The sequence below is a fragment of the Micromys minutus genome, assembly GCF_963924665.1.
Source record: "Micromys minutus genome assembly, chromosome: 1".
In the NCBI taxonomy this organism is placed as follows: domain Eukaryota; kingdom Metazoa; phylum Chordata; class Mammalia; order Rodentia; family Muridae; genus Micromys; species Micromys minutus.
In genome coordinates this window covers 33,810,842-33,835,514 of record NC_137969.1, presented here as the reverse complement: position 1 = coordinate 33,835,514, position 24,673 = coordinate 33,810,842, and the positions used below count along the sequence as shown (strand labels likewise).

Here is a 24,673-nt window from a genome sequence, read left to right as displayed (position 1 = left end):
AAAGGGCAGCAGAATGGGAGGTGCGACTCCAATTTTCTGAGTCTCCATTTAATCCCTTTTTTATGAGGCCAGAAGCATCATCCCCAGCCTTTGATGTCCTGGTGTGGACACTACATTATCAAAAGGAACAATCCCAATAATTGAGGTATTATTTTCTTTGTCTCCTGTCACTCACTGTTCTTCTTAGGTAACAATGGGACGGTAAGAGAATCCTGGGCAGATGAAGCTGATAACAGGGCCAGGGGTCTGAGAGTGAAGGGCCATGGTCAAAGCATCACAGCAGACATGATGGAGCGCATCCCTCCTGCCAACCTCACTTCAAAGGTTTGCGGAGATGATGTTCACATGGGCATTTTGAGGACACTTGAATCATCTTCCTTTGATTATTCTTATCATTTATATTCTGTTTTTTTCCTTCTAAGAATTGGCCCACAGCAATGTATAAATGTGAAAATTAGTTTTCTCATTTAGTATTCTCATTACGGCTGCATCTGTTATGTTTTCTAGACTGTATGTTTGTCACTTATAAAAATGCACATCTGCGCTTTTGTCCCATATCCATTATGACAAAGACATACTTAACACAATGCAATTCAAGTCATCCCTTCAGGGTTCATTACTTTTATAAATGTATATCTTTGGAACTATTAATGCCCAGACGTCCATAACATCTACATCAAAAGACTTTCCTTAACCTCAAAATGTATAGAAAAGTTTTAAATCACTGCTCCATAAACTGTGGGTCACAACCCCATATAAGGTTGTTTAACTGAATACAGGGCAATAGAAACTTTGGCAATAGAAAGTAGATTTCTGAACATGCAAATAGTCAAAATTTAATTAATTCAGAGTAAAACATAAAAATATCTGAGATCTCCATGCTATACCATGTGTGTTTCACTGACTCATTTCTATGATAAATTTACTGACCAATTATAATTTGGGAAAGAAAGAGTTTATATTAGCTCACAGTTCCCAGTTAAAATCGGTCATTTAAAAAAATCTAAACCAACTAGATACATCATATATACATATATATATATACATATACATACATATACATATACATACACATACACATACACATACATATACATATACATACACATACACAAACACATACATATACGGTCAAGATCAGAAAGCAATGAATAAATAAATACAAACTAGGATTCAATTTTCTCCATTCTATACAGTTCACGATTCCTTGCCTAAGGAATGGCACCATCCATGGTGGGCAGATAATCTCCTACAACATGTTCATGAACCAACTTGATCTCAAGAATCTTTGAAATTTTTTAGGTGGTTCCAGATTATGTCAAGTTGACATGTAAGACTACCGATAACATTTGAAATGTAAGTACATAAACTATTCAATAAAAAATCAAGACTTGTTTCTCATACTTCATAAATAAAATATTTTATTCCTTATAACTTAAAAAGATATTTCTCTAAAAGTGATTAAATATTGGTTTAAATCATATTCAAAATATCTTTATTTTTCCATTGAAATAGTAAAAAATAAAACTTTTCTGAAATAAAATTAAAAAAGAAATACTAACCATCAAACATTTTCAAGGTATCTTAGTTCTGAACATAAAGCTTATATACTTTGTATTGTACATGTCCCACAACATGAAACTCCAAAGGACCCTGCCTGAAATGCCTTGAAACATATTTGAGAATATTGAAAATAGTGAATTACAGTGCATTTACTATATGTAGAAGATTTTATTTTTATAAAAATAGAAATATTTAACTATTAAAAACTAAGACTTGTAATACTTTCTTAACATCCTTCCTCATCCTGTTATTATAAAACCAGTGTATCTTCAGGTTGAATTATGTTAGAATATTTGAATTTAAAAATTGGTTGTTTGAGTATTGCTGACTTGAGTCTCATTTGAAAATGTTAATTCAATTTTGACATAAAATCTGGACAGAATTTCCAATTTCTGAAATGGTCCACAACATTCTCCTCTCATTTTGTAATAGTAATATGAAATGGAACTCTCAATGTTGGCAATTATAAAAGCAAAATACTGATCAACTCTAAAACTTGTTGAAGTCACTCTCTGCCCTGACAAAGCAGATATTTAGCCAGGATTTAATTCTTTAGGTAAAAAGTAATTGCACCTAGATTTCATTAGTATGTTAATTTTCTTCATGTTTAATAAAGTGTAAATATATACCAAAGAACTGTTTAAAATATGTCTTGTAATGCATTATAAGTAGGTATTTTGTTTTTACATATTTTTTGTATATTTACATGACAGGGGAAATGGGAAGGTTTTCTCAGGCAATAAAGGTTGAAGAATTCCTGCCTTGAAGAGTCATCAGAGATCTTCAGTAAAAGTCTAATGCAATCAAATCCTACACTACCACTATAGACAGGCAGGGTGCTCCTCCTAAGTGACATTTTCTTAGTTTTCACCTTCTCTTCCCACTCTTACTATCTCTGGGCGGGATGTTGTAGATGTTCTCCTCAATATTAAAATTAATTATCACCATTACTAAGCATTACAAGTAACCATGACATGACATGTTCTTGAATTTAAAAGTAGAGTACAAATATATACTACATGTACGTCCTCAAACACAAACATGATAAGGTTAGAGGATATATTAAATTCGAATCCAAAACCAATCAGATGCAAACACATTTTTAGTTTAGGAATTTCATCTGACATTTTTACAGACACTAATCACTACTGAATTTGGTTTGATGTTGTATATCTTCAACTTTATGGATAGCTCTCAATGTTCCTTCAGTATTTTTGCTACATGTAAAATATCTGCATAACTGATGTGCTGTTTTGGAAGCCATGCTCACCCAAGTTTTCTTTCTTCTATGTACCAATGGTCCCGTGATCTTTCTTTGGCTCAAATAGCTGCCTGTGATAACAATATAACTACACTTTAACTTTTTAGCACCTTTCTGTAGGCAGATGTCCTCATTGCCTGTTTGGATCATGGGCAACAGTATCTTTCAGTACAGAGTCTGAGGTGAAGCTCTTTTTCTGTCCATATTCTATAAGCAGTATTCAACTGTGTACTCTTTTGAGACTGCAGGCAAAATAACTGAGGGTCAAACTTTGTCCCTCCAAGATGGAGATATACCTAACTTTTTGGTCCTTCCTTTCACAACCTCAAACACACAGGAGGAATCTCCTAAGGACCAAAGGACGTGAACACAAAGTAGTGAATCTTGTTCATGTACTCATGGATTTTGTGTATCTAGCTAAGACCTGACAGAAGCCTCCAAATGAGCTCTCAAATGACAGGCACAACAGAGAATTGAGAAGGGTAGCCTGACTGAAGAAGACCTTTGCAGCTACTGTCCTGTTCAGCCAGTTACTGGCTAAAGTCTCCTCATCCAAGACAGCTGATATTAAACATCTTACCTGAAAGATCCACGCACAATGTCCAGCTCACCTAGGTCAGAGTTGATCTCCATTCTACCAAACTGAGTTATCAAACCACAACTCTTAAAGGAGTAGAGTCAGGGGGCTCCTGCCATTCGTGATCCTTTACTACCAAGAAGGAAGTCACCACATCCACCTGGTCACATGGCATTATAGGGTAGAAAGAACTCATTGTCCCCATTGTCAGCTATGCCCAGCAGGATACTGATCATTCCCTACATGACTGTGACTAAATTGAAGGTCATATCTGTAGGTCAGTTTGTAAAATCCAATAGCCACATCTGCTCAGGGTCTTCTCACAAACACTATCCTGATCTCAGCCTCCTTCTCTCACATTGTGAACTGAGGGAAGAAGCTTATGTCTAGATACTAACTGAAGTTTACTCCACTGAGAGCAACCATAGAAATACTACCATGTTTATTTTCATTGTTTCGTAGTTTATTTTATCTTTGCCTTGTGACCTAGCATGCCATGTGTGCAGACCCATCTCTTTCCTTCCCAAAGCACCTAGAATCCTATTAAGATATAATTTATCAATGCAATTCAGAGAAACAGTCACTGATAGGGAAGAAGAAAGAGAAAGAAAAATTGTATTAAATTATAATAAACCCCAAATATCCAAAGTAATCTTGAACAGAGAAAGACCACAGCTAAAGACATCATATTATTTGACTGCCAAAAGCCATTATACATATATATATATATATATATATATATATATATATATATATATATGCGAGTGTGTGAACATATATGTATATGTATATATTTGGATGTATGTGTGTTTGTGTGTATATGTGTATTCACATGTATTCCAAAGAAAAATTCCAAAAATAATTCCAAGAATATTCCAAAATAAAGATTCTAAGAATACAGTATACAGACGGGTGAGATGCTTCAGCAGATAACTGCCACCAAGCCCAGTGATCTGAGTTAGATTCCCAGGACCCACATGATAGAGGAAGAGAACTGATTCTTATAAGTTATCTTCTGACCACATCTGCATCATAGCCTATGTACACACATAAAAACACCACAATAAACAAATAAGCAATGTAATCTACATTAAAAAAAAAAAAACAGAAAAGAACATACTCTGGGGGAAAAAGCAATCTCTGTTGGGCATTCACATACAAAATAAACAAGACTATTTATAACCATATACAAAGATCAATCCAGAAACTGTAAGCCCTAAAGCCATACAAGGGTTAGAGAATAAAGGGGGAAAGGAATGCTTCCGAACACTACATTGGACATGAGTTTTTTATAAGATCCAAAAATGTACAGGAAACAAGCAAAAAAAATAGACAAACAGAATGGCATCAAATGAAAACATTTCCACAGAGGGAAAAAAATGACCAACTGAGCTAAGACAACCTACAAAATGGGAGAAAAATGTTTCAAATCAAACATTTGATGAATGACACATGTCAAGAATTCACAAATAACTCAGTAGCAAAAAGTAACCAATTACAATGGTTTAAAATGCAATATTTCTTTTTAAAAAGTATGCACTACAAATAGCATATGAGATTTTAAAAATTCTGTGACACCAGATATCATCAGAGAAACACAAATGAAAGCCATGGGGAGGTAAGGTCTGAATCCAGTTAGCAGGACTATGAGATTATATCAAAATGAGAAATGGTAATCTTAAGAAAGAATGGAGAACAAAGGGCCCAACACACTAATGGTGACGTGTAATGTAGGCCAGTAGATTTGGAAAATAACATGGATGCTCCTTAAAGACTTAACAGTAGAGCTGTCCTGTGACCCATCAGTCCTTCTGCTGTCTGTCAAAGGAACATCTGTGCTTTCATATTCATTGTGGCACCACTCACAACAGACACAGCATGGAATTAACCTAGGTGTCTATCAACTGACACACAGACAAAAAGAAGATGTGGTATTTTTATACCAAGTGCTAGTATTCAGGCATGAGAAAAATGAAATATGGTCATTAGTTAGCAACATGAATGAATTGTTGAATATTGTGTTACATGAAATATGAATCGGGACAGAAAGATTTTACAAATTATCAGGTCACCAAGGTACAAAAGCAAAAGTAGATAATGACATCCTACAGTTCTCACTGACACTTTGCTCAGCATAATGTCTACAAGTGCTTCCAATAATAATGTGTTGACTAAAGTATATCTATAAGTTAATTTTAGAAGCTGCTACCTGGGGACAAGAGAGATGAGACCTTAACTCACACTGATAGGCCAAAGGCCATCAGTGGAGCTCAGTCACGTCTGAGCCAGATCTTGGGAGTTGGGCAGAAATGCACAGTGTTGAGCTAATGTGCTGGACCGTGAAGGAAGAACCCTGGCTGAGGCTTCGCAGGGGACATCACCCACTGAACATAAAATCCCAGTGATGCCGATCCACAAAAGAAAGGTTGGGACAAAATAAGCTGAGACCTCAGGTTAGCAGCAGCCAATGCGCTGCTATTTAGATGCATGGGCATTATCCTGAGCCTGTATGAGAAGCACCCAAATTTCTAAGTGTTGGATAAGAAGGACAATTTCAATGTTTCAGAAACACTTTCCAACGAAATGTCAGCATCGTGATTGCATTTTGATTGTTGAATCAATACAAATGGAATTCTGGGAAAATAAAAAGAAATAATTTCAGAAAAGAGGAGACAGGAGGCAAAAGCACTTAGACACAGTATGTGGTAGAAGAGCTGTGTGAGGTGGCCTGAGAAGGGCACACAGGCTTGGATACTTTCCTTGCTTTACTTTTTTCATTACATGACAGAAGTATAAGATAAACACCTGGGCATTGCTGGAAGACACTACAAAAAGTGAGGGAGTCCACGCCAGCAATAGTTAATAGAGATAAACTTTCATGCAAATACAACTGTGATTCGATGTGCACAGATGAGAAACAGCACAGAGTCCTGGAGTGGCTATTGCTGAACCTTTGGCTGGAAAAGAACTCCAATGGACAGAGAGCAGGACCAGACCAGCGGTAGTCTGGAAGTCATCCCCTGGCATTGCAGTGCATGTTTTATAATCTCAGTATTTGGGAGATTATAGAAGGATTGAGAGTTTGAGGTTATTCTCAATACATAGTGGGTTGGAAGGACAACCTGGACTACAGAAGATCTTGTGTCAAATTAAAAAAAAAAAAAAAGTGAGGTCAAAAATGAAGGAAAGAGTAAGTGCTCCCTTGGAGCCACCTACAGTCTCAATACTTGTGAGACTGAGAGGCAGGAGGAGGATGAGTTCTATCTAGTGTCTATAGTAAAGCACTATGTCAATAGAAAGAATATTAGGAGAATACCATCTCCAGAAAGATGCTTTCCATGGTTGATGTCAGACATGCCCAGAGAGCGCCGCCATGGTAGGCTGCCCATGGGAAAAATATCTAGATAAACATTCTAGGACCTGGTGAGTAAAAAACAGACAAACAAACAAAAAACAGACTACATGTACCTGCGGGGTTACAGAGACAAAAGGGCACAAGATTTGCTGACAGACTATAATATACAGAAAAGGACAGATTCCAAGCTTAGTGTCAACTGATATATAGGTTCTCTTAGGATTATGTCAATTGCCTCTGGTGACAAATGTGATTAAGCTGCCAACATGAATATAAAAAGAGTAAAGAATGGGAATTATCTTTCATTGCACAGCCCTGTCATCTTTGTTGAGCCCCTAAATCCCTATACCTGACAGACTTCAAGTAGCACCTGGAAAGCTGTCCCAAAATGTCCTGGTACCTGTTACATTAGGCAGATGAATCCCTACTGATCTAACACACAGAAAGAAATAGTCCATCTTGGAAATTGACTTTGGAAATAACAGCTGCTTAGCATATGCTAGCACCCACTTCTTCCAGTGCTGGCTCTTTGAAAAATCATTAGAGATAATAGCTTTGTGGAAATTTTTGGTATTCACAGATCATTATGCTTAATCTATACTCAACAAGAAATGTTTCCATGTTACATTCTGTCCTACATATACTTTATGCTTATGGTAACTAGTGGGATTTCAATGCATGCTATCAAACCTCTAAAAGAATTAAGTACTGACAAAAATATATTCATATAGTGTTATGCTAAAATGGCTTTAAAATTTATATATGTATCCATCTTTTTTAAATAAAGTGGTAAGAAAAAAAATTCATTAGAAAATTCAAACTGCATTACAGTGAGATTCATGTTTGAAATAAGGGACTCAAAATGGGCTGTGAGCTCACTAGGATGAGAGAACAGCCCACCATAGGTCCTGACACCCTAGACTCCTTACAAGTGGACAGGTTGGGACTCAAACAGTTCCTTCATCTCAAAGACAAGGTTATCCATACCTGATGATACAACTGTCAGAGGACTGATGTTGAGAACACAGAGCTGTCCATTTAATTCATAGATGTGTGCTTTGGCTTCTGTTGTCTGGAGGCTGCTGCGCCCTGTGTTGTGGAGCTGCTGGGCCAAAGCTTCGGATAAGACTCGTATGCTGTCACCCTGGCTAAGCTTTGTTTTCATTATAATGTTAAACTCATAGATCCAGCTCTGTCCAGTCCCCACATGAATGGGCAAGAGGAAAGGGATGTGATAGAATATTTTTTTCTCAGAGCTTTGCTAGTGGGAGTTCTTAATCAATATTTTAATAACAACCCGCAATGCACCCTCCCGTGGTGTTGTCTTCTGTGTTCCCAATTTATCGCACAAAACTTTCTTTCCAGCGGCGAGTGCATAAACAAGTCAAAAATTGAAACTCTGACACAAAGAAAACAAATAAAATATCTTTAAAGAAATTTCCAATAACAGAGAATAAATGTTTTTTTTTTCCAAGCCTAACCCAGCTTCTCCACAAACAAATGAAGAGCCCACTGCTTTAAGTAGATGCTTGTGAGATGAGTATCATCAGGATGTCTGGTTATCTGACAGGTTGTATAGACAGGATCAATGGATGACTCTGGTCCAGACAGCAAGGCTCTGGTACCCTCTACTCTAATCGCCTCCAAGTACTTGTAGTCAGATAGTCAGCTCTCTGCAGACTCTGCATATAACAACACACCTCACTGCATTCACTACTCCAAGTAATCTGCTCACCAAACCCCAATACTGCTCCCTGCACAAGCACATCAGAGGCTCTTGCCCACATTATTTTTACTGTCTCCTGAACAATCCGAGTGCATCCCAATCCAGTGGGTCCTGGTGCGCAGCATACCCCTTCCTTAGAACTTGTGAGTGTAACAACTCACCCCTCACAGTCAATTGTCTACTTTTCCCCTGCCCTTCACCATACTGGAGTAATAACAAAACAAATGTTTTGAGAAGCCTTGTAATATTTTTGTTCAAAATTAAAAAATGTGTCATACTTAGTAAAGCATGGTAGCATTTCTCTCCAATGCCTCTAACTGGTAATGGATGACAGGATTGTGAATTTGAGGCCATGTTGTGATATATGGAAAGACCTTTATCTCAGATGAAAGGAGTTTGGAGAGAATGACACACACACCCTTGTATATTAGTTTTATGACACTTGATGGCTTGGATGGGTACTTGTGACTCCCAGGTCTTTACTGTTTCCTGAAAACAGACTTGTCCAATTCTCCTCCATTCCACACTGACTTGAAATATATCATTTTCACCAAGAGTCTTACTGCTGTGTCCTCTAGCACCTTAGCTGTGATATGTACTCTACATATAATCTGCATTTTCTGTGGCATCTGACAGTCTGTAGTGCCCTTTGTCACTTTAACAGGTCATATCCACTGCTTTCTGCCTTTCTCTATAATTTTTTGTTATCAGAATCTCATGCATACAACACACAGACTAACATGACAGAGACTAGACTATCAAGCAGTTAACAGACATAGTAGAAAAGACACTGAGAATCCTGGGTGCACTGCTGTCTTCAGTTCAGAAGAGTAAACTTTGGGCTGAGCTACCAGTTCTCCGAAACTGTAACACGATACACCAAGAGTAGACAAAACCAAACAAAAGTTGCATGCAGTCTCTTCCTTTTTCCTGACTGTGTGTTTGTTCTCTGCCAATCTTTGACTTGCACACCTCCCCGGAAGGTGTTATAATCCATAACTAGCTTTTCTTGCAATACATCCTTGAGGGAGCCATGGCCTGAATTTTTTCTACTCTGACATTTTGCTGATGACTGAGACTACTTTCTTTGCTCTTCAACAGTTACCGCTGCAGGTGCTACAGTGGCAAAAAAAAAAAAAAAAAAGTTCTCAGAGCCTAAACCATTTGCTCCTTTTGTTGCCAATGAACCTCAGACAATGGTGGTCACTCTGCTCTTCCAATCAACTCCCAAGGGAGGAGAGGCTCCATGTCATGTTAGTCTGTCTGCTGTGTGCATGAGGTTCTGATAACAAAAGATGCTCAAATGTCAGCTCAAATGTCAGAGCAGAAGAAGCCAGAAAGCAGTGGGTGTGGCCTGTTAGAGTCATAGGGGGGAACTACAGGCTGGCAGACACCAGGAGCAGAAAACTGGAGACCGTAGAGAACATATTGAAGCTAAAATAGAAGAAGCTACCATAGAAATAACAGTGAGACTCTTGGTATAAATGAAATTTTCATTTTCATATAGGAACATAGAAAAATACTATGGACATCAAAGGAAAGAATGTCTAACATAAACAGGAAAAGAGAAGGCAGAAAGTGGGAGGGACAACAGTTATTGTCCCTTCAGGATACTAGACGTGAAGAACACATAGCTATCTGATTCTCTGACCTATTGACTGGCTGAATAAGAAAGCTGAGGTTGCTTATCTGGCTCCCTTTACCTGTTACTTTTAAAGTAAGGTTAGGACTCAGGTTGCATGGCTGCTCTGATCTCTCCTCTCCAGTGTTCTGAACCTATTGCATATTTCCCCTTGCTCATTCTACACTGGCCCTGTGCAAAGCACCTGGGCCTTCTCTGCCATGCCGTTTTCTCCTAACATCTCTCAGAAGGCCATCAGTTCTGACTTTAGTCATTCGACCTCAGAAACCCAAGTTTATATTTTAGCTCTTAAATATTTTCCTGTCTCCATCCCCAGTGCCCCAAACTTTCTCCCATCTGTTTGAACTTCAGTGTGTCCTTTTCTCAAGCTTCACCCCGATCTTGCCTAAATGCCTTTACATCATGACAAGTACCTTTCTCTCCTACTCCTTTTATGACACTACTCGTATCTTCAACATTCGGAAAAACTTTCAATTGGCTGACTGAAATAGTCTTTCCTCCCGGCAGTAAAAGTCAAGGTCAAGTGGAATTTGGCTACTAAGAAAAAGAATCTTTTCAGAGAGAAAACCAACTCTTCACACTCAACTTCATGATGAGGTCAAACTAGGCTCCTTGAAATCTGAAGCACACCAGAATTTGGCCTGTCATCTTAACTTGTGCCCAGATGACCTCAAACTACAGCAGATCACTCAAGGAGTGCTGTGGTACTCCCTGCTGGTGATTTTCCAAAGAAGAAAGGCCCTTTCAGTAGAGAAAAAAAAAAAAAAAACAGGAAACTGAAGAGGGCTTTGAGTGAGAACAAGAGGCTACCATGCCCCAGAGCCAAACAAACTCCTGCCTCCTAGATGGCTATAAGGAATATCAGTTTTTCTAACCAATAAAGTGGGCAGATAGTAGCTATCTTTCATTTTTGTTTTCGTTTTGAAATTATACTTTAATCATGGTATTTATTCCCTTCCATTTCTTTTCTCTCTAAATTCTTCCATATACCCCAACTTTCTCCTTTAAACTCATGATCTCTCTTTTAATTATTAGTATACACATATATTCATATGTATACACTTATGTATTCCTAAATATTATCACATCATATATGACTGCTTGTCGGTATGTTTCTAGGGCTAACCATTTGGCAATGGACAGTTGGTGTGCTCTTCTCTGAAGAATACATCTCCAGGTCTCAGCTTTCCTGGGTCGCCGATAGTCTCTGAAGGGTTGAGGTCTCACTGGCTTTTTCAAATATATAGGGCCATCTTGGCATATTCATTGGTGACTTTCTTGCTCAGATAACATTTGGGCAATTATTTTAGTGAAACTTTACCAATGTTCTCATCAAGGAAACTTCTCTCTGCAACAGATGGCAACCACTACAGAAAACCACAATAATTCAAAATGTAGGGTTGTGGAACCTAGTTTCAGTAAATATACCTTTAAAACATTATTATAAATTCTGACATGAAAATTGAAAAGAAAGGATGGATGTTAAGTCCTAATTAAGTTGCTGATACAGTTTACATCCTTAATTAAAGCCATTCCTCTGTCCTTTTGCTGAACAACTGTATAACTATTTTGTACTTCTCTTAGCCATACATATTTTAATATTTGATACTATCCATTATTATTAGATATCAGAATAACAAAACTAATCCATCTTACTTTAAATTTTTTGGCAGGCAGGAGATATAGGCAGAGGAAGAGTTCTTGCCATATGTATGCAAAAGGAAACCACAGAAATCCAGTAAAAGTAGAAAAGTAGAGATGCTCGGTGGTTTAGAGTATTTGTTTCTCTTGCAGAGGACCTGGGTTTGAGTTCCAGTAGTGACTCAGTGGATCACAGCCATTTGCAACTCCAGTACCATCCAGAGGAAGCAATGCCCTCTTTTGCCCTCCTGGGGGACAAGGCATGCGCTTGGCACACAGGTATACATGTCAATGAAACACCCGTACATATAGAAGAACAGAAAGCCAGTAGGAAATGAGGACGCAGATATTAAAAGCGAGCAAAAGGAGACACTTCAGAGTAACTGCTCAGCATTGTCCTCCATGAGAACTGATGCTTCAGTGAGTACGTGCTAAACAAACCTCCAGCTGTGGCCTATTGCTACAAGGGCTTCTGGGCTTTTGTTATTGTTGCTGTTTTCATAATAGTACTAAATTAACTTGCTAAATTATGGCTTATCTACCCCACTAAAGATGGTAGGGTTCTCTAATCCAAGAAATCACCTCTGGATTCTAGAAAGGGACCTGAGCCATTCTCCAAACTGAGAAACACAGGTAATCAGTCAGGGGTTGACACAGGTGATTGATGAGAAGAGAGGCTAACATAAATCAAATTACAATCTTCTCTTCCCCGATGATCACACGTTAGGGAAATCTTTATTCTCTACTACGATGTCCCATACAGTCGTGTCCTTAAAAATTTAATTTACTTTTGCTTCTATATGCTATTAAACTATAGAACAATTTTTGAAATAAACTCTGAGAACACCTTTTGTTTTGCAGACAAGGTCACAGACTGAAGAAGGTTGAATATTTCATGGGAGAGGTAGAGAGAGTCCTGACCTTAGTACATTTTTATGGATGCAGTATCTGATAGGAAACTGCTCACCATCCCTCTATATCACTCATTATTCATTGATAATTAATTAAAAGTAAACATTTTAGTGTAAAAATCAAAAGTAAAATTTCTACTTTTCAAAGCACTGTTATATTTAAAGTAGTTCCTTTATGGTTATAAAAAAAATGATATTACCATATTGTCTCCAGTCTGCAGCATTGGCAGGTAAGTTCTGCTGTAAGATCAGGTTGTTGAGGTGATTTAGGTAGGAGGGTAGAGAATGGAAGCTCTTCTGGTTGTACCACACCTACAACAGGAAAAAATGATGGATCTCATGAAATGGTTCTCATGTCAGTTCTTGGGCCAGAACACATGTGAAAAGAAACTTCCACGGCACCTGAATGCAGGACTCAGAGCAATGCTTCCTCATGGCTGACAGTGACAGCCAATTCCAGTCTGCTAATTGTATATTTATCTCAAGCATATAATTTACAGCTAAAAATAGATTAATTTTCCCCAGAACAAATGCGAATGTAGCTTTATAATTACAGTCTCACAGGATTTGGGACTGTAGCCCATTATATATATTTTTTTTTCTCAGTTGGTAAGCTAATGAAATTTGACCTGCAAATTAAAGGCATGGAAGATGATCAGGAAAAAATGATTACTTTCAATTTAATAATTGCACGTGGAACATTATTTCTCAAAAGAAATTGAATTGAACATTTGTTGAGCATGGAGAATAAACCTGTGTCCCTCTTGAAATGAGCAAGGTGAAGGAGAAAACAGAGACAATATAGTAAGGACCAGATGCTAAATATCATAAAAACTGCTAATTGAACCACTGCTTCTCATTCTTCTAAATATCAAGATTTTAATAAAAATAATCACAACATGAACTCCTACAACCTGTGCCTGACTCTTTTAAATTTACACACTTAAACTCCCTGTAGAAAACCAGTTTGGATTATATCCATAGTATATTGTATCCATATATGTGTATATATATACATATTATATAAATAATAAAGATACACTGAGATATATACATGTTTGTCTATCTCTATAACCTCTCCTATTCTATTCCTTTTAGTATGTGACTTTGGTGCTAGCAATTAATAAAGCAACTATTTTCATTTCAAGTTCTCCTACTCAGATGAAGAATATTTTCTTTCCTTAAATATTCTAAATTAAATCATCCATCTTCCTTCTATCAGTAGCCAACACCCAGGCAACTATGCACGTGCTCTTTCCTGCCCTTGGTGAGTCGAGTGGAGATGACAAGCAGCAGAACTTCACAGACTTTGAGCTGAATAAATGGCCTCTGTTCAGGCCATTGAGGTTTGGAAAGTAGTTTTGTGGGATCAGACAACTAACATGGCAATTAACTCCGGCACAAGGTAGGACTGTCATCGACACAGAAAATGCAGGGCAGCACTTTAGGATGAACACCTAGGTGACAAGAAAGGCTTGTAGGAACTTGGAAATAAGAGGGGAAAGGTGCAGAAGTGCTTGGGAAAGTGGCAAGATAGTCTCTGTGGACCACTGACAAATGTGCGTTCTTATTACAGAGTGGTGTACATTTGTCCAAAGTGCCACCTGTGCTATCTCCAAGACAAAGTACAGATTCTGTCCAGAAGACCTGGATTGGAGGTTTCTAAGCAAGATGATGAGGGATAGAGTTTCATATTATAGGGCAAGAGTACAGCTAAGTGGGCCTCTCAAAGGGACAGAAGGACTTTGCACTTCAAGGTATATATCGCTCCCTTGCAATCTGACATTCCCCAAATCCCAGTAATTAAGTCTAAGCATTCACTAAGTGCTTGTCTCAACAAGAACCGCAGGCATGGCAGCTTGAGGTCCTTAATTACATCAACAAAGAGCCTAGATGCTTCATACACCAGGCAGTCAACACCCAAGTAAACTGAATGCCCACAGCGGGAGTGTGTACAGCCATGCTCTCTGCAGGACAGCTGAGATGCTGCTCAGTGACCATTTTTGCATGCCTTTTTCACATGGAGCTACAAAGGAAGATGACAGATGGTTGTTCAAGAACAGAGCTGCAGACCATTGCAAGTGACGGACTGGGGATCACTTCCAGGAGCCAGAATCGAGGCCCATCTCAGAAAGGCCTTCATGGTCAGAGTACCAGATGGCACACTAAGTGCTGTCCACAGCTGTCCAGCCCTGAGGTCACAGACTAAGTGCTTCTGTGCTGAGGAGGCTGCTTTAAATATTTTTTTTAACTTTACAATAAAGAATTGAGTGTGTGAGCTTCCAGAAACAGAATTTAAAAGGTTCTCGGGCTCCTCATTCGATTCTTTTATTGAGTAATATTCATTTGAGAGAACCTTTATTAATTTTTTAAACTGAGTAATTTTTAAGATGACCTTAAAATTTTCACTCAGGATTTTGTGGCATTTGAATGAAGTGTTTCCTTCTTTTCCGAAAGTGTTTCTTTTTCTAAAACAACATTGTGCTCTATGCAATCCCTGCTGGCCCAAATGTCAGAACGGGAGACAGTTTGGTAAAGGAAGTAAGAACACATTCTGTTACTTCTGATTCTTGCTTTCAGGAATCACAGGTAATGATTCCTAAGAAAGGAAACTTAGAACAAAAAGAATAGAAAGCCAATCGGCATGCACTCAGTTCTGTAAAAGCATAGGCTGGAGGGAATGTTTTATATACATGTACACACACACATATACACACACAGAGGCATGTGCATTTACATGCTTATATATACACACAGGTGTGGACCTTGTGTTTGGCTTTCTTTTTTTCAAATGCATATGCTGGAAAGTAAATTTGGATTAAATAAAATATACACTTAAGTGCCAGAGAGGCTGTTGTGGAAAGGTCTCAGATAGGCTGAATCATGTCCTAAGTCATCTTCATATCCAAATGTTTATTTTTCTTTCAAAAAAAAACAATGAAAATCATCCTTTATATCTTAGAAACAGAGCCAGAAAGCTGAGGGGAAAGGCTAAAAGGATATAAAATCACTTGCCAGGGCAGCAGCTACGTCTGGGCTCTGAAAACAGAGACTTTTGCTCCTCTCCCAATATCAGAATCCTTAGCTTTCTCGAGACAAACGAATTCATTCCCTGAAGGGTTGACAGAGCTCATTCAATTGCCTGTAAAGAGCACATTAGCCAGCAAAAAAAACTTCTCCATAAATCACCACCAATGCAGAAGACCCAAAGGAACCCACAGAAAGAGGAATCAGAACAACACAGAAGCCCTTTCTACCAGACATCTGGGCAAGAGGCTTATGCTCCAGGAATCTGAAAGCAAAGACACAGACATCTAATAGCAACAAAGAGTGTCTAGACTTTGATAGAAAAGTCAAGGCATTGTTACAAAACCTCAACAAGACCCTTCCATAAATTAGTCATATTTTAACTGCATCTACATAACACCTTTCAATATAAGCCAGTAAATCCATTTAAATCATTTCCCTTTAAGTTCTAGATGCTGGGATTCTCATGTTGAGCTATAAATCTACACACACACACACACACACACACACACACACACACACACATTGAGTTTGAAAAGGAAAGATATTTGAAGAGCCCTCAGCCGAAGGAGTATAAAGTACAGTTTATACTATGATTTAGGATTTTCTTCAGGGATTAGACTGTGAAGTACAGCTGTTGAGATTTTCTCCAGGGATTTTCATGAAGTGGCTGTGGGGTGCTTTATCACCCAAATAACCCCACACACACAGTTGCTTATGAGGATTAGTCTCTTTATTTCAAGAGAGGCACAAACACTTCCCAGTGAGGAGTGTGACTTCTGGGCACACAAGTGTTACGGCGGTTCTGTGGTGAGTTTATGAGCAGATAAGAAACCTACACAGGAACGAAACAAATAACTTGGCCCTGTCTTCTCTCACTCCTTCAGGCTAGATTTAGCTTTCTCCCCTAATTTATTGTTTCCAATTTCTCTCTCACATACCTGCCCCTTCCCTAATCACAGGAACTAAAAGTTTTGATCCTTCGGGTTTTGCCCTCTTTAAGCCTGTGTTGACTATTTCCTTGTTAGGGGGGTGGGGCATGTTATATAGGACTTACATACTCCCACTAAAGAATTTTATAAAATTCTCACTCCCTCCCAATGAGGAACTTCCTGTCTTCTCCTTGTAATATTAATAAGACTATGCCTAAGTCCAAGGGTACACTTGTTAGGACATGAAAATCCAGAGCCTCTAGGATTCATCCTGACTTACTGCTCTTTGCTTTAGTTGGCCTGGCATGCACACAACCTTTTGGAAGATGAGGAGTTCAGCCCCATGCTTAGGAGAATTCTTCAGCAGCCATGAAGGGTGATGATGGTTCCACTCATGAACCACAGGCATCCTTAAAATAGAACTGGGAGCTGGAGAGATGGCTCAGCGGTTAAGAGCAGTGGCTGTTCTTCCAGAGGTCCTGAGTTCAATTCCCAGCAACCACATGGTGACTCACAACCATCTCTAAAAATAGATCAGCCCTTCTTTTACTTTTAGTTTACTAGATGAAATCCTATCGAAACAAAAAGTAGTGACCTGCTTGTTGTACTTCTATAATCAACTCTTTTCTTCTTTCAAGAGAATCTTCATAACACAATCATGGTTTTTAGTAACAAACAGTGGTATTTGATATGCTTTGAGCAAACCCATGCTCAAAAATGTATGTGGGCTTTTTTTTCCCTTAAATACTTTATAAAACACTAAGAAAGAGAATTCTATTACCTTTGCCAAAGTCCTTGGTTTTGATGTGTTTGTCTTCACATCTTCAGCTTCACTGGGTATTTGTACTCCAAATGACCAACCTCCAAGCCTATTAGAAGTAAACATGGTGTTAGATCCAATCAGGGTACCAGGACTTCCACTCAAAGAGTGGTTCAGAACTACTACCCATAGTAGTCACAGTCATCTCAAGACAGTAGGCTGCTGAGCATGTCTGACCTATCATATGAACTCACCAATTGAGACACCTGATCATGGTGGTAACCTGGTCTCAGTCTGGCACCCAGAGAGAGGATATCACTTATGAAGAAGGGATGGCCATGGCTCACCATGCTAAAAGACATACTTATTAGAACCTAGGAGGAAGTAAGCACTGTGGAAGAACATGGCCATGAGTCTCAGAACTCTATATTAATTCATATCCACTATTCAGGATGAGTTGATCCAGCTTAATCTTATGAACACCTTGGCTCTCCTGCTCTTTTTTTCCCTTTACCACTCTCAAGGCTTGTCTGCTCTAGAAGACATTGCATAACTACAGTAGGTGAGGTACTTCTCTTTTGAATTGTCCCAATGCCTTCCATCAGTTTTATCAATTGCCACACTGAGTTTTGTAATCATTACCTTGCTGGCTTGCCTTTCATGCAGCTAATGAATTTTTCCTGGGTGAGAATTATGTAGCTTTATCTCTGTGGGCTGTATGGTATCTTATACTTATTAATCTTCCCAATATAGCTGACATAAGAATAAAGGTAAGAATCAAGGCACATATTAATATTGGCTTTTCAGTCTCTGGATGGAAACAGACTGAAGAACAGTCCTGTACCATAATATCCTTACTGGAAATGTTAAGGAATAAGGATGCATTGTTATCTGCCTCAACTGAATTCATTCATCCATTCAGCAGGATTAGACTGGGTACCTCTGATATGCTAGGTACTATTCTGAGTTCTGAAAATACAACTTTTATCCCATCAAGGTTAGGAAGGAGAAGTAGAGATTGTAGGGTATATTTAAAGTTGCTAGGAGAGAAGGAAGCAATAGAGATGCAGGGAAACCGAAGGCAAATAAGGTCAGAGTTAAAAGCAATGGTAACATACTGGCCTGGCAAAGGAGGAGAGGAAGCAGAAGCAAGGAGTGTGGTTTCCTAGCAACATGGATGGTAAATGGAATGTCTGCATCTACAAAGCAATGCAGTGTGTTTGGGGGACTTTGGAAATTCGACAGAACAGTAAGTTCTGCAGCTGACATTTCAAGCAAGAAAAAGTACATACACCCATCTACCAGATCTGTCGTCATCTCTTTCAGTTTCCAAAAATTCAACACAGAATTTTTCCAAAAGCCACAAGAAATGGTGAGGCGTGATTTGTTCCCAGGTTCCATTACTAGGTACTACACAGTAGAGGACATTTTAATAAGAGATCATTATTTCATTATGCCATCAGCTCTTCTGTTCTGCTTCCTGAAGCAGCAAAGCTGCCACTGATGCTCCTGCCTCCTCCACTGATATGATCTCAATTGATATGACGTCCCCCAGTACCCAAAAGCCTGAAAGCCAACAGCGAAGAATCTGATTACGGCCTATAGATGACTTTGGAATTCACATGAACACCAAAGTACACGTCAGACTTTTGGGTTTTACTGCATATTAACGTTTGAAACAATGGTTTTCTGTTTTTGTTTTTGTTTTTTTTTTTAATTCCCAAAGTATGGTTGACTCTCAAATCCCATGAGGCTCACACATCTGTGAGTTGTTCAACCAACTATGGGTAGAAAATATTCAGAACATAACTGTGTTTGCATTCAATATATATAATTATTATCATTATTATTATTATCTATGAAACAATGCAGAATAGCTGTTCACATAGCATTTGTACTCTGTCTGGCACCACAAGTCATTTAAAGATGACTACAGAATGGGCTTCTGTGCAAATACCATCCCACCATTTTGTGTAAGGGATTCAAGCTCTTAAGGATTTGGGTACCCTCTGAGTGCTAGAACCAGTCTCAGTGCATGTGGAAAAACTACTTTATTTCAAAGAAAGTAGGAATGGTCCAGCAGCAGTTTTGTACACACCTTGGTTTTGCAGATGGCATCAGCAAGTATTCTTCCACATCATAGTCTGAGAGGTTGAGCAGCGTGTGTCCCAAGCAGTTGGTCAGATAGGGAGCACCAGCACTTTTATTTGGACACTTCTGTAATTGTTTTCAAAAAATATATATAAAGAAAACAGAAACTTTTTCAGAACCCACAATTGACTTACTGACATTACTTTAAATTAATGTGTCTTTTCCTAGCTTTTGAGTTTTAATAAATTATCTCCAGCCTTTTATATATTCTGATTTCTGAAGCCTCTTTAAGAGCCCCCTGCAGTCAAGAGTTTCCTCAGAATTCCACTGTGTCCTCTGCTGTCAATCATATCTGAGAACTTCTAAACCTTCTTTGCATGTACGTTTGGGCACATCTGTAAGAACTAAAAAGGGAAGATGTTTTCACGGGTGTGATCTTTCAATGGAAGAAGCTACAAGGGTCGAGGGTAACTAGGAGAAATATAAGCAGGAGAATTCAAAGGCCTTTGTTTCTTTCATAGGTGCTGGAGGCCGAACTCGAACAGACTTCTGAGGTTCGCCCACGTCTGCACGATGAAATGGCCATCAAATGAGTAAGGAAGCAGTGGTCAACCCATACAGACAGGCACCATACAACTGCCACCCACCGCAGGGAGAGTTCACATTAAACTTGCTCTGTTTCCACTTCAGTAAGGACAAGTTCGGAGGAAATGATGTCTAAAACTAGAAAAGCTGTCTCTGAACTTTTCACTGCAGCATCGGGCGTTTGCTTCTCCTTCAAAACTGGAATCAAATCACCCCGACTTAATGTATGGGTTTGCTGTTCCATTCCTGTGCACATGCAAGAACTATAGAAGCTTAAAGTATGACTTTCAAAAAGGTATGGTTTAAATAACAAGAATTTTCATTGCTAGAAGTTATGGCATAACTAAATTCTTACCTGTAGAGGTTTAAAAACTCAGACCAAAGAAACAGTAAAAACAGCTGCTGTTAGACACTGTAGCCAGAGGAAGGGAACATTAGAAAACTGTTGGTTACAGCCCAAACCTTCAGTCAAACACAGGCCCAGAGCACATGCGCACTCTAGATCAAACTATGCATTGTATACTTGGAAACTGCTGAGCTCATTCTCTTTCTTCTAACACAGAAACTTGAAGTTTCATTACTCTAGAAGGACTTAGCAAAGCTACTTACTATGTTCATTCCTGATGGACATGGTAGCAAATGCCTTCAATTCCAGCACTCAGGAGGTAGAGGCAGGCAGAACTGTGTGAGTTCCACGACAGCCTGCTCTACAAAGTGAGTTCCAGGACAGCCAGGGCTGCTACACAAAGAAACCCTGTCTCAAAACACCAACTAGTAGAAGATAGATAGATAGATAGATAGATAGATAGATAGATAGATAGATAGATAGATAGATAGAGATAGATAGAGAGATCGATAGATAGATATTCATTCTTTCAGGAATATCTTGCCTTCCACAAATACATATCTGCTTAGCCTTTAAAGTAGATGGCTGAATAATTTAACCAAATTAAAGTACCTTACTCACAAATTTGAATAAGAAACATTAAAGTTTCCTTGCCTGTGGTATTTCTTTCTAATCCTCCTTCTGACTGTGAATCAACATGTATCTTTCTAAAACACAATCTGTATTTTGATGAGTCCCTTGCTAAGAAAATGAACATTTATAACTCAAGCCCAGTAGAAAATATATTTAGCCTCTTTTTTAACTCTTGTGTGTTTTGTTATCTACAAATAAAACCTTTGCAGTCAAATGCTTTGCCCCTGAGCTATATCCCCCAAATATACTTTCTGTGCTAAGCCTAACAATGATTCCTTAAATATCAGGTTCTTGCTCCTGGAATCTGCCAATACCACCATATGTGACAATGAGTATAATGACCATTATTCACTAAGTTATAGATCTCCACTGGAGAAGTCACACTGGATGGTCACAGTGGGCCCCAATGGCATCATTGGTGTCTCTCTAAAATGGAAGTAGGGGAGATTAGACAAGGGTGACAGAAGAAAGGGCACCACAGTATCATACACGAGAGTTGTATAGCTACACTCCAACAAATGTCAACTGACGCTATCAGAAGTAAACTAAGGAGTCTCCCTTACAGACTGCTAACAAGTAGTATGGTTTCAGAACACACCACTGATTTACGATTCTACTCCAGAACTTGCAAGGACAAATTTTAATTATTTTAGCTGCCCAGCATATCACAATTTACAGCATCACCCTGAGTAACATGGCACTCCTGTGGATTTTTGCACAAGGCCACAAAAATCAGGATGAAAACATTGTGTTCATTCTTTAGGACCACCAAATTCTCAATAGCCTCAGACATGATACAGTGCCATCTCTCCCAGATAATGACTGGAACAGACCCTTGGTTTCTGGTTATAAACAGCCAAGGAACAACGGATATGCATATGGGGATATAGATGTGGACTCGGGGCTTCTGAACGGCAGAACTATTGGTGGTAATAATATTTCCTTTCAGTCAAACAAAGCTAACTGAGAATTACCATGATCAACAGAAGTAAGGGAAGTAATGTTGGACATCTGTTCCCTGCACACTTTCCTAGGTCTATCTCTTCTCCCCCACACACACACAAAAAAAAAAAAAATGTATTGGAATTTCTCTGTATTTACATTTCTGATGTTATCTTTTTCCTACAATCCCAGGCCCCCTCATCCTCTCATTGCCTGCATGGAGGTTTTCCCTCTCCCAAACACCCTCTCCCACCTCAGCACCTTGGCATTCCCCTACACTGGGAAAATGAGCCTTCGCTGGACCAATGGCCTCTCCTCCCATTGATGTCAGAAAATGCCATCCTCTGCTGCATATGCACCTGGGACCATGGGTCTCTCCATGCAAACTCATTGGTTGGTGTTTTAGTCCCTGGGAACTGTGGTAAGTTTGGTTAGTTGATAATTTTGTTCTTCCCATGGGGTTGCAGATCCTTTCAGCTCCTTCAGTCCTTTCTCTAGATCCTTCATTGGGGTCCTTGTGTTCAGTCTGGTGGTTAGATGCAAGCATCCTCCTCTGTATCAGTATGGCTCTGGCAGAGCCTCTAAGGAGGCATCCATATCAGGCTCCTGCCAGTAAGCACTACTTGGCATAAACAATAGTACTTGGGTTTATAACTGCATATGGGATGTATCCCAGGTGAGGCAGTCTATGGGTGATCTTTTCTGCAATTTGTCCCATTATTTCCTCCCATGAACATTTTGTTCTTCCTTCTAAGAAAGACTGAGGCATTCACTTTCTGGCCTTCCTTCTCTTTGAACTTCATAAGTTCTGTGGATGGTTTCTCAGGTATTCCTATGTCTTTCTAGAGGTAACCCTAAGGTACAATGATTCATTCCTCAACTCACTTCTGTGGGGTCCTTGGATTGCTACTAAATTGACTGTTCTTTCTCAAAGAGGAAGGAAGGAAGGAAGGGTGGAAGGACAGAGAGAGACAGAGACAGAGACCTAGCAGGAGGATGGAGAAAGGAGGGGAAACGGAGGAGGAAGAGGGGAAGTAGGAAAGTAGTAATTCTTTAGTCAAAGCATTTGCTGACAGTACTGCATAATGTCTACCCTGCTGATAGTCAGGAAGGGATGACTTCAAAGGGAAGTCATATGGAACAGTTCCTTACAGAATCAATAGCAATGCTGTTTTAGCCACTGTTCCTGAAGCATGCTTGTCCCCAGATGGTGCTCATTTGACACCTTTCTGTTCATGCATTCATATTACTGAAATCTTATATTTCATGTGAACTGGGAGCTATAGTACCATTCTGATATTCATTCTCCCTATCCCTTGATACACTATCTAATACAAATAGACTTTAGCCTTGTGGTGATAAAAGTCATCAGTCTAACTGAAGGGCTAAATTCAGGCTCCAGAGCAAGCCCTAAGAGCACACTATTAGGGGTTTCATGATAAAATGAAGAACGGAGACAAAGAAAAATAAAAACCTTTTGCCAGTGCTGAGAGGCAAGGAATGCAGGTGAATTCTCTGACTACAATGGCCACTAACATGATGTCCACTATCATGATGTCTGCTAACATGATGTCCACTAACCTTAGAGCCATCAATCCTTATAATCCCCCACCATGTAGCTGTATTGTCTTTCTCTCTTACTTCCTGAATTTTATCTATGAGAAGAAAGCAAATCAAACTATTCAGAAGCCAACTCTCTAAAGTAACTAAACTGCTGGAGCAAATGAACCCCATGGGCCAGTAAGTAAAAAAGGCTCAAGAATGGGTCTTTTTCTTTATAGTTGATGAGCGGAGATGTCCTTGTTTCCCTCAAGAGTCCTGGCATTGCAGGCATACCTGCTGTATTGGATGCTGGGATCAAACTTAGGGCTTTGTGTGGAGTAGGCAAGCACTTTATCAGTTCAACTATACCCTTAGCCTTTTACAAGGTAAGTTAAGATTGCCACATCTGCTGGTTGGTTGTTGTCAACAGATATAAGCCTTTCACTAGTTACCTTCTACTATTTCCTCTGAGGTGAACTACAATCAATTTTCCACATAAATTTCAGTTTGTTTCTCTTCACAGACAACATAGCTATAGCCTTTACCTTAAAAACAGAATATCTACTTTCATATATCTTGTGTACATCAATCATATTAGGCATCCAAAGATGGATTAGGTTCTAATATCTAGTTCCTAGAACTTGAATAAATTTATGATGAAAGCCTGGAGGTCACTGTGTCATGAGATGTGAGAAGATCTCCCCAAAAAGGGAACATGTACCTTCTCATCTTTATCCCCAATGGGGATGATAATGATTAAGAGGTATGAACAGGAAATAAGCAGACAGCAGGGATTATAGAAGAGCTGCATCATGTTCACTGTAAGGGATGAAAACTGTCTACAAGTATGTAATGTACACATTAAAAGATTAAGCAACAAAAAATGAGAACTAGGCATATGGAAGCTACTCATTTATTACTATTATTATTACTACCATTACTATTGCTATTTCTATTTGACCTCTATAATTTGAAGGGTGAAGGGTGTGTCAGAAACATACCAAGCAGCCACATGAGTCCTGGAATTCTGGGCCAGAATAAAGTTCCCTATGCCAGCTTGAAGAATTCATCCTAAAGGGTGGGGGGAAATATTGGAAAAACAGTTTAATGAAAACACTACTTCATTTCCATAAAAGCAC

General features: G+C 38.9%; 1 protein-coding gene across 1 annotated transcript in view; it reads right to left on the bottom strand.

Annotated features, from left to right (window-relative positions):
* Window positions 1–24,673, bottom strand: part of ABCA13 (ATP binding cassette subfamily A member 13) — a gene marked incomplete at both ends in the record, with an annotated part of 453,164 nt that overhangs the window by 116,423 nt on the left and 312,068 nt on the right. Inside the window, 4 exons of the mRNA XM_080920446.1 lie at window positions 12,877–12,988; window positions 17,417–17,504; window positions 19,494–19,612; window positions 24,536–24,605. Coding sequence (XP_080776572.1) covers window positions 12,877–12,988; window positions 17,417–17,504; window positions 19,494–19,612; window positions 24,536–24,605 — 389 coding nt within the window. The remainder of the gene's footprint in view (window positions 1–12,876; window positions 12,989–17,416; window positions 17,505–19,493; window positions 19,613–24,535; window positions 24,606–24,673) is intronic.